Source organism: Saccostrea echinata, unplaced genomic scaffold, assembly GCF_033153115.1.
Source record: "Saccostrea echinata isolate AGI-Se365-2 ecotype Australia unplaced genomic scaffold, CSIRO_AGI_Sech_v1 ptg000019l, whole genome shotgun sequence".
Taxonomy (NCBI): domain Eukaryota; kingdom Metazoa; phylum Mollusca; class Bivalvia; order Ostreida; family Ostreidae; genus Saccostrea; species Saccostrea echinata.
In genome coordinates, this window is record NW_026889768.1 from 1,609,042 (window position 1) to 1,620,374 (window position 11,333).

The window sequence follows — 11,333 nt, forward strand, 5'->3', positions numbered from 1 at the left end:
CTTCTTATATTTATTGTATTCAAAAATTTTCTCGGATTCAAAAAGACAATATTACTAAATGATGATATCAATTAAATTATATTATATCTTATCATAGTAGCAAGATCGGGTCAAGGTCATTATTTTTCTCTCTTAAGGATAAAGAATTACTACTACGCATTTCTGTATTGAAATATTATATGTTCATCTATTTGGATAAAAAATAATACAACATAAGATCATAAAACTCTTAACAAACAATGAAAGATACATTGTCCAGCAAATGCTCTACCAAGCCCTTATCTTTACTCCTTACAAAAATATTAGCTGCTGTAAAGGACAAACTTCAGATGTACTGTGCTAAAGCATATTCTAGAAGTGGTGTAAATCAAATGTGGATTCTCTTAACCTCCTTTTAGAAAATTTAAAAATCACCAAATTTTTCAAGAGTCATGAACACCAAAACGTACGCCTTTTTACAACAATTCCTCACCAGAAATTAAAGACTAGGCATTTTTGGTATCATGGACAACTGCTTCCTCAATAAAAATGGAACTCGGAAATCCAGAAAGTGCACCGAGCTTAAAGACTGTTGTTTCTTATAAGTTTTTAATAATCATTCAATAAGCTGCAGTTACCATTGGTTTTATTGTTACCTGTTATAGCCCATACCTGTGGTGTGATGGGGGTTGCAGTAGATGGAATGAACCAAATCTTGGTGACTGCAGGGCTGGACGGGGAAATCCGGTTCTGGGGCTTTAAGAAGCACCAGAAAATTGACACTTTACAGACAGAAAACTACATTTCAGGGATTGTACTGCATAGGGAAAGGTAAAATAATTCATACATGTGGTATACATTTATGTCATGGAAGATGTTACACGTACAATGGAAGGAAATAATGTGCTTAAATTATACTATGATTTACAATTTTTTTTTCCTTTGTCAGTGTTAGAAATCTAGTTAATAGAGCATATGAAATAATGTACACACATGTAGCCAAGGTGTGAGGAAAACATGGTGTATAAAAAAAATTAGGAAGGATTTATCTGTGGTTTAGAAAACCTTGGTCCTTTAAGCTACAGAACTTTTGTACACCACAACTATGAGATAGTGAAAAAATGGAGCAAAGTATTAAAGGAAAAGGATCAAGGTACTGTAAATGTACATTTTTCTGTGTTGAATAAATTTACATTTTGTATGTGGACACAAATTTGTCATGGAAATTTGTCACGGGTACTTAAAGTGCATTTAAGACATACATTGGTAATCTAAGAAGTCTGCATATTTTTTAATTTGAGGATTGAACAGGAATTGTGATATCGCAGAATTATGACAGCCTGGAAAAAAGTATGATTACAGTATATTGGTGAAACTGGTCATAGTTTTTGCTCTTCATAGAATTCTAACATTGACATTCTACAATGTATATTACAGTTTTTCAGCAGTTCATTTCTTTAAGGTCTGTCACTTTCCTTGATTCATCTTAAACATAATTTTAAATTTTTTCCTCTAGCTCGATGCTGGCTGTAGCATTGGACAATTTCCAGATCTTTGTGGTAGATTTAGATACTCGCAGAATGGTCAGGAAGTTTCAGAGTCACAGTAACAAGGTGACGGGGATGTCCTTTAGTCCTGATGCTCGCTGGTTGATCTCATCCGCCATGGATTGTACAGTCAGATCATGGGACTTGCCCTCTGGAAGGTGAGTAAATTGTCCACCAAGCTGCTGCATATGAAACTCTGTGTTCAATTTTTGATGTAAATTTACAACTAGATATGGTTGAAAGTGTAACAAATTTGTTTTATAGACAAGTGTTTTGTGGAAAAATTTTTGAAAGGAAAAAAGCATATACAGTCAAAGTTTGTTATCTCGAACTCAAAGGGACCGAGATTATACTTTGAGATATCCAAGGATTCAAGTTAACAGGGGTAAAAAACGTAAAGAAAATGTTGTTGGAACTGCCAAATCACTTCGATATATCCCAGGTTTTTTTTGCAAGTTGCATGCTTGTATAACATATGTGAAAATTATTCTTTTCGCAGCAGTTGTATCATCTGTGTGTTCGACTTTCACTTTAGGTTGGTAGACTGCTTTTCAGTGGAGATGGCCGTGACCTCTCTGTCGATGTCTCCGACTGCAGATTTCCTAGTGACCAGTCATGTGGACAGTGTAGGGGTGTATACTTGGTACAACAAGACCCTCCTCTCTCACGTATCCCTGGCCCCACTCCCAGACGATTACCAACCACAGGAAGTGGAAATGCCTGACACACGATTCACTGGAGGAGATGACAACCAAAATGGTGAAGGACATGTTTTTATTCTTATTTTGGGCAATTAAGAGTTGTTGAAGTGGTATTAATTTAAAGTTGCGTTGAATGTTGAGAATGATGATATACACTTTATTCTTTTTAACTACTATATAATACTATATTATATAATGAGTTATTTTTATACTATATAATGAATTATGAGATCTTTATCCCATCAATATTTTTTCCCTTATTAGTTTTCATTTTAGCCCTAGTTTGTTTCATGAATCAGATATGAATAGTGTACTTGTTTAAAAAAAATACAAATCCTAGACATTCCTAGATCCAGCAATATAAATATGTACCTGTAAATCTTCCTTAAAGCAATATTAGCTGCAACTTTGATGTCGGGAATTTTTGCTGCAATATTGTAATTAACTATTTCTATTACAGAAAAAAGAACGTTTATAAACTTCTGTTCTTTATATTTGAGATGAAAGAACTATTTATAAGTTTTGATTGAAGCAAAATTACATTATTGTCATCCTGTACAATATTGATTTCTAATATAATACTATATATTTCATTGTACAGAACTCTTTCTTCTGAAAAAAATTATTACTTTGTTATTGTCTAATTGATCATAAATATTTAAATTACATACAGATTTATCATAACAGCACGTTTTGACAGCAAAATAAAATACTCAAAAATGCAGCTCATATTGCTTTAAGCATTGTTTAATAAATCCTAGACATTCCTAGATTCAACAGTGTAAATATGTACCTCTAAATCTTCCCTAGGTATTGTTTAATAAATCCTAGACATTCCTAGATCCAGCAATATAAATATGTACCTGTAACTCTTCCTTAGGCATTGTCAACAAATCCTTTTCATACTTATGTTAATACTGTCATTCATTGTCCATTAAACAATAACTCAGGAAGATTTACATGTACATATTGATACAAATGGTTCTAGGAATGACTTGTTCTGTGTACAATTACAGCTGAAGATGACACGGTGCTGGATGATGTAGATGATTACGCTTCCCCAGAACAATTATCCTCCGAGTTAGTGACCTTGTCTCTTCTCCCTAACTCCCGCTGGCACAACCTCCTCAATCTGGATGTCATTAAGGTCAGGATTAGTGCAATACTGTATATCACCAAATTTTTGCAACATCTTATTTTCCCAAGATACATATTTGGTATTTATTAGTGAGACAAAATCATCACAAATTCTGGTTACTGTTGTAATACTAACACTCTATACAAATGAAAATATACACGAATATGAAATTTTGGTGAGCAAACTGTCTCACATAATTAGGAGAAAATAACGTTCTCACAAATAAAAAGTGATTTACAGTATTCTCATTTCTCTGTTCTTCATCTTAACTGTAGTTAATGAATGATTGATTAACTTGAAATGTTTAGTGAATTTATTATCTTCTTGTGAGGTAATTGGTTTGGTTAATTAGTTTGATACGATTTCATTCACAGATGAGAAATAAACCAAAAGAACCCCCTAAAGTTCCCAAGGCAGCGCCTTTCTTTTTACCCACAATTCCTGGCTTACAACCCAAGTTTGCCGTCCCTGAAAACACCGAGGAAACAGACAAGGTCAGTACACATGTACCTAACACAGATTGAACAATTCACAAACACTGTATTGCTGATTTCTATTTTTATAAGTGTCAGTGTGAAATTTTGAAATATAGAAACACAAGACATACAGTAACAATGACATGTAGGAACATTTGACATAAAGCAACAATGAAATACAAAAAAACATGGGACATTAAGTAGCAATGGCATACAGAAACACAGGACATCAAAATTCTAAACTTTTCACATTTTCTTTTTCTCCTTGCCCTCTTTCAAGGGGAGACAATTAAGAATTAGTGAAAATTTTATGGCATCTTTCAAAAATCTTCTCAAGAACCACTAGGCCAGAAAAGATTAAACTTACTTGAAAGCTTCATTACATAGTGTAGATGTAAGTTTGTTCAAACCATGACCCCCAGGGGGTAGGGTGAGGCCACAATGGTTGATGAAAATTTTACAGAGGAATAGATAAGAAAAATCTTTTAAAAATGTTCTTCTCATGAACAACAAGTCAGAAGAATTGAAACTTATGTGAAGGCTTCATTACATAGCGTAGATTCAAATTTTATCAAATCTTGACTCCGGGGGTAGGGTGGGGCCACATTGGACGACCAACATTTTACATATGAAGAATATAAAGGAAACAGCCTTTAAAAATCTTCTTCTCAAGAATAGCAAAGGCATGATTAATCATATTGATATGAAAACATCCTCAGGTGATGTAGAATCAAGTTTGTTCAAACCATGACCCCCTGGGTAGAGTGGGGCCATAATAGGTCATCAAAATTTCACATAGAATTATATAGGGGAAAAGTCTTTAAAAATCTTCTCAAGAATAGCAAAGGCAAGATAAGATATATTTTTTTTTTCTGAAATGAATCCATTTTCTCACAATATTACTACAGTCAAACCTCATTATCTTGAACTCGACTGAAAAAAACTTTGAGATATCCAAGGATTCAAGATATCAAAGTTAAAATACATAGAGAAAGAATAGTTGAGAATGCCAACTCACTTTGACATACCTATGGTATTTGAGATATCAATGTTCCATATACTGAAGCTTAACTGTAGCTTTAAGAGGCCTTGATAGTACTTTTTTTTTGTTTCAGAAGAAATCGGGTCCTGATCTTTCTCGGTTTATTTCTCTTGGTGAACTTGGACGTAGACTAGATGAAGGAAAGGAGAGTATGTGTTATTATCTATCATAAATACAGGCTGTTGCTATCAGATGTGAAAGTTATTCCCTGATATTGTGTATTTTTGATGACACAAAAATCTCCAGTTAATGTTCCAATAGTTCTGAGTAAAGTACCTTTGTATTTAGTTCCTTTTCCAATTTGTAGGTTACCTGAGTTACTCAAGTGAATTATTGCTCTCTGTTTTCGTCTGTTGTTATGTTGTGCATTAACATTTGAACATTTTCAGTTTCTATAGCTGAAGGGGAACAAAAATTATATGGTTCCTGCCAACCCCCCTCCCCTGAGCCTGAGAGGTTGGACTATAACCATCAAAATCAGTGTAATCTTTAAAATTAACCCTGTGTGAGAATGAGACACAAAATTTTTTACCTAGGGCTAATGAATTTACTTGTATCAATGCTGGGCTGCAGATGTTAAAATTTCTGCTAATTAGTAGCCTAGATGTATTAAACTTAAGGTAAAGATTTCGTAAATGAGAGGAGCCTAAAGATTTCTCAATTTTGAAAAATAAATTCCTTTAATGATGTTTTACAACTATAGCTTGGTCAAATAAGGTGTTTCAGGGCGTAATTTGTTAGTAGACAAGAAGAAAATCATATTTTAAACTATCATTTTCAATGAAAAATTAAGAGATAGCACTGGCATATACAGGCAAGTTTCAGAGTTGTTGCTGATTACCAGATTAACTATTTTTAGCTCACCTGAGCTGAAAGCTCAAGTGAGCTTTTCTGATCACATTTTGTCCGGCGTCCATCTGTCCGTCTGTCTGTCCGTCTGTCTGTCTGTAAACTTTTCACATTTTCAACTTCTTCTCAAGAACCACTGGGCCAAATTCAACCAAACTTGCCACAAAGCATCCTTGGGTAAAGGGGATTCAAGTTTGTTCAAATGAAGGGCCACACCCTCTTTCAAGGGGAGATAATTAGGAATTAGTGAAAAAATAATGGCATCATTTAAAAATCTTCTTCTCAAGAACCACTGGGCCAGGAAAGATGAAACTTATGTGGAAACATCCTCAGGTAGTGTAGATTCAAATTTGTTCAAATCATGACCCCCAGGGGTAGGGTGGGGCCACAATGGGGGATCCAAGTTTTACATAGAAATATATAGGAAAATATCTTTAAAAATCTTCTTCTTAAGAACAGTAAAGCCAAGATTGGTCATATTTATATGGAAGCATCCTCAGGTAGTGTAGATTCAAGTTTGTTCAAATCATGACCCCCGGGGATAGGGTGGGGCCACAATGGGGGATCCAAGTTTTACATAGAAATATATAGGAAAATATCTCTAAAAATCTTCTTCTTAAAAACAGTAAAGCCATGATTGGTCATATTTATATGGAAGCATCCTCAGGTAGTGAAGATTCAAATTTGCTCAAATCATAACCCCCGGGGGTAGGGTGGGGCCACAATGAAGGATCAAAGTTTTACATAGAAATATATAGGAAAATATCTCTAAAAATCTTCTTCTTAAAAACAGTAAAGCCATGATTGGTCATATTTATATGGAAGCATCCTCAGGTAGTGAAGATTCAAATTTGCTCAAATCATAACCCCCGGGGGTAGGGTGGGGCCACAATGAAGGATCAAAGTTTTACATAGAAATATATAGGAAAATATCGTTAAAAATCTTCTTTTTAAAAACAGTAAAGCCATGATTGGTCATATTTATATGGAAGCATCCTCAGGTAGTGAAGATTCAAATTTGCTCAAATCATAACCCCCGGGGGTAGGGTGGGGCCACAATTGGGGATCAAAGTTTTACATAGAAATATATAGGAAAATATCGTTAAAAATCTTCTTCTTAAGAACAGTAAAGCCATGATTGGTCATATTTATATGGAAGCATCCTCAGGTAGTGAAGATTCAAGTTTGTTCAAATCATTACCCTGGGGATAGGGTGGGGCCACAATGGGTGATCAAAGTTTACAGAGGAATATATAGGAAAAAGTCTTTTTCTCAAGAACAGAAAAGCCATGATTAGTCAAATTGATATGGAGACATCTTTGGGTAGTGTAGAATGAAATTTGTTCAAATGAGGGCCCCCGGGGGTAGGGTGGGGCCACAATGGGGGATCAAATTTTTACAAATGAATATATGGGAAAAAAATCTGCTGCTCAAGAACAACAAAGCCATTTGTTATATGATATGAAAGCATCATCAGGTAGTTTAAAATTCAACACCCCCCTCCCTGTAAACTTTTCAATACTGTACTGATTTTTGCTTTTTTTCCTAGCCAATGTGCTCAGGTGAGCGATGTGGCCCATGGGCCTCTTGTTTTCCATCCTATTCATAATTTTTCTCTAGATTTTGAATTTCACTTTATTTACAGGGTCGTATTATACTCAGGTGACTGTTAAGGCCCTTGGGCCTCTTGTGTATATATGCTGTGTTGTGTATTTTTCCTTTTCGTATCTTACAAAATAAATAATGGAACTTAAACAGCTCACTCTCTGATTTTCTTATTTTCATTATAAATTATTTGTGATCAATTTGTAGAATAATGTTGATTGATCTGGTTTTACAGATCAGAGTGCTTTGGGATATCTGAAAGAACTTGGTCCCTCTGCTGTTGATAACGAGATTCGATGTTTAGGACCGGATGCAGGGGGATCTGTGACCACTATGTGCCAGTTCCTTCACTTGATTAGTCATGTTCTGGACACCAAGAAAGACTTTGAAGTGGCCAATGCTTATCTGGGACTTTTTCTAAAGGTAAGTTTTTGTACTGGATTATCAGAGATGAACTTCTGTCTACTGAGGTGGAATTTTCTGACAGAAGATTGACTGATTAATTGTCAGCAATATTTCAGTCATAGAAATTAAAGCATAGTTCACCATAATCAGCAAAATTTGAGACTCAGCAAAATTGAATATGAAAATATAATAAAAGAAACATATTGCTTTATCTACTATATCTCTCTTAGCAGAGGGTTATTGTCTCCCACTTTTTTGAAAGTGAAAGGACGTTAAATCTCATTTGGCTGTCAATTTGTCAGTCTGTTCACAAAAAACTTCGTCATAACTATTGAATGAGAAAAAGATGAGGCTTCCATATTTCACATGTAAATTACCTGTGACAAAATCTTTCCAAATATACTATGATATTTGACCCTGTGACCTTGGAATTTAACCAACTTTTCAAAAATTTTAACATTGGTGATAACTTTTGAATGAGAAGAGATAGGGCATTTATTTTGACACATGCATTACTTGTCACAAGACATTTCCAAATGTATTATGGTTTCTAATCTCATGATCTTATCTTTTAAGTTTAACCAACAGTACTTTTCAAAATTTTTAACATTGGTAATAACTTTTGAATGAGAGAAAAAAGGGCTTCCTTATTTTACATGTATGCTTTCTGTGAAAACACCTTTCAGAAAGAACAATTATTTTTGAATTCATGACCTTGACGACCTAGAAGTTTGACTTACTTATCAAAAATTTTAACTTTGGCCATAACTTTTGCTTCAGAAGAAACAGGGCTTTTATATTTTTTCACAAGTGCATTACCTGTGTCAAGATTTTTTCTGATTGTATTATGATATTTGACCTCATGACCTTGAATTTTAGGATGCAGTTTAAGAAACTTTGATTAATTCAAAAATTTAATTCTTTTTTGTATGATCATGATGATAGACAGACAAGACAGTACACACAGAAAAGAAGAACAACAAAAACATAAACAGTTACAATATGTTATGAATAATTGCATCCCAACCACTAAGACACCGAGAGCGGGGGACCACAATTGTTCCTCCTGAAGCTCCTTTTTATTTTGATTTTCTCTTTTATAGTGAATGTATAGTTTATTAGATATCTTCACACTTTCCTTTTATAATGAATATCTGGTTAATTACAATGTATATATTTTATCATTTCACTTAAATAATGAATATTCAGTTATATATCTTAATGTTTCACTTTTATAATTAATATTCAGTTTATAAATAAGATAATTTAATGTTTACATTTATATTAAATATTCAACTATTTAGATACCTTAATATTTCACTTTTATATTGAATATTCAGTTAATTATATACCTTGATATTTCACTTTTATACTGAATACTCATTTTATTGAAATATAAATTTCATGGGGAATCAATTTTTAATGCCCCCGGATTGAAAGATCCCGGGGGTATATTGTTTTTGTCCTGTCTGTCTGTCTGTTTATCTGTTTGTCTGTAGTCAACTTTAACCTTGCCCATAACTTTTGATTGGTTGGAGCTATGACTTTCATATTTCACATGTGTATTCCTTGTGACAAGACCTTTCTTTGAGTACCATCATATTTGACCTTTTGACCTTGACCTTGGAGTTTGACCCACTTTTGCAAAATTTTATGAGACTTTAACCTTGGCCATAACTTCTGAACAGTTGGTGCTTGGGGTTTCAAACTTCACATGTGTATTCTTTGTGGCAAGGCCTTCCTTTGGATACCAACAACTTTGACCTTTTGACCTTGGAGTTTGACCTACTTTTGAAAAACTTTAACCTTGGCCATAACTTTTGAACAGTTGGTACTTGGGGTTTCAAACTTCACTTGTGTATTCCTTGTGACAAGACCTTCCTCTGGATATCAACCTCTTGACCCTTTGACCTTGACCTAGGAGTTTGACCTACTTTTGAAAAACTTTAACCTTGGCCATAACTTTTGAACGGTTGGAGCTAGGGCTTTCATACTTCACATATGTAATCCTTGTGACAAGACCTTCCTTTGGATACCAACCACTTTGACCTTTTGACCTTGACCTAGGAGTTTGACCTACTTTCAAAAAACTTTAACCTTCGCCATAACTTTTGAATGGTTGGTGCTAGGGCTTTCATACCTCATATATGTAATCCTTGTGACAAGACCTTCCTTTGGATACCAACCACTTTGACCCTTTGACCTTGACATAGGAGTTTGACCTACTTTCGAAAAACTTTAACCTTCGCCATAACTTTTGAATGGTTGGTGCTAGGGCTTTCATACCTCACATATGTAATCCTTGTGACAAGACCTTCCTTTGGATACCAACAACTTTTACCTTGACCTTGACGTTTTACTTACTTTTAAAAAACTTTAACCTTCGCCATAACTTTTGAACAGTTGCAGCTAGGGCTTTCAAATTTCACAGGTATATTCCTAGAGACAAGACCTTTCTTTGGGTACCAACATTTTTTTATCTTTTGGCCTGGATTTTGACTTGCATTTGAGAAACTTTAACCTTTGCCATGAGCTGCCATACGGGGGCATCAGTGTTTCACAAACACATCTTGTTTTTTTAAAAGATGGAGTTAAAAATATCATTTATTATTGCTGCCTTGTGTCCATTCAGGGAAACTATAAATGTAACAGTACAGTCATAATTGACTCGTTCTTTCATTGCTGAAAATGTTCTTATTGTAATTTAGAACAAGAGATTGTAAACTTACAATTAAAGGATGAGACAACAGTACAATTAATCCTCTGAGAATAATTATTTTGCCTGCTTTAGACAATCCAGTACCTTATCTTTATCTGTCACATTAAGATTACAGTTAAGACTCTGTTTGAAAGTGATGCTTTTTTTGAAGTTAAGGTCAAGTCTGGGTGTCTGCATTCACCAAAGGTTGGCATTTTATGAAATGTATGCTTCATTCTGGTTTAAATTACACATTTAATTGAATTATTATATGATATGATGTTTTTTTTTTACTCCCTTATTAAATACAAGGATATTGTTAATTTCTGAAGGTTTGATAATCTCATTTGTTATTTAGGAAGTATGTCCAAATTTTATAAACATATTCTTCGTATTTTTTCAAAAATCCTTTTTAATTTTTTCCTAAGTCAAATTCTCATCTTTTAAGTTGCACTCTTAGATTTCTATCCCTCTGTGGGGCCCTTGCTGACTGGTAGTTTTCTAGTTAGATACCTTAACACTTTATCTTTTTGATGAATTCTCAGTCAATTAAATACTAGTACCTTTACATTTCAATTTAACAATGAATATTTACTAGTAGTTAATTATATACTCAAATACTTATTTTCCCCACAGCTGTGAAGTTATGTTTGAATAAACATACAGTAAATATATTTGTTGTTTTGTTGTAGATTCATGGTGATACAATATCCAGTCATCCTGAACTGGTTGAAGTTCTGAGAGAGGTGAAAGGAAAACTGAATCAGACGTGGACTTCCATACAGGATCTGTTTACCTTGAATTTAACACTTCTAACCCATCTCAGGACAGCTAAAATCTGAGAGAGAGAGAAAAAGCACCCGCGTTTACCAACTTGTGGGGAACTCACACCT

General features: G+C 34.1%; 1 protein-coding gene across 1 annotated transcript; it reads left to right on the top strand.

The window, feature by feature from the left end:
* The first annotated feature begins 528 nt into the window (after window positions 1-528).
* Window positions 529-11,291, top strand: LOC133189633 (WD repeat-containing protein 36-like). Its single transcript, XM_061325037.1, has 9 exons — window positions 529-550; window positions 645-810; window positions 1,496-1,684; window positions 2,062-2,285; window positions 3,244-3,374; window positions 3,740-3,859; window positions 4,957-5,032; window positions 7,573-7,760; window positions 11,133-11,291. The coding sequence occupies exons 1-9, from the start codon at window positions 529-531 to the stop codon at window positions 11,280-11,282; spliced, it is 1,266 nt and encodes a 421-aa protein (XP_061181021.1). The 3' UTR covers window positions 11,283-11,291.
* Window positions 11,292-11,333: the final 42 nt, after the last annotated feature.

Excerpts from the sequence above, each read along its gene's own strand:
- LOC133189633 (XM_061325037.1), top strand. The coding sequence starts at position 529 with ATGGAACTCGGAAATCCAGAAA. Across the intron at positions 811-1,495 it reads ATTGTACTGCATAGGGAAAG|CTCGATGCTGGCTGTAGCAT; the intron begins GTAAAATAATTC and ends TTTTTCCTCTAG. Across the intron at positions 5,033-7,572 it reads ACTAGATGAAGGAAAGGAGA|ATCAGAGTGCTTTGGGATAT; the intron begins GTATGTGTTATT and ends CTGGTTTTACAG.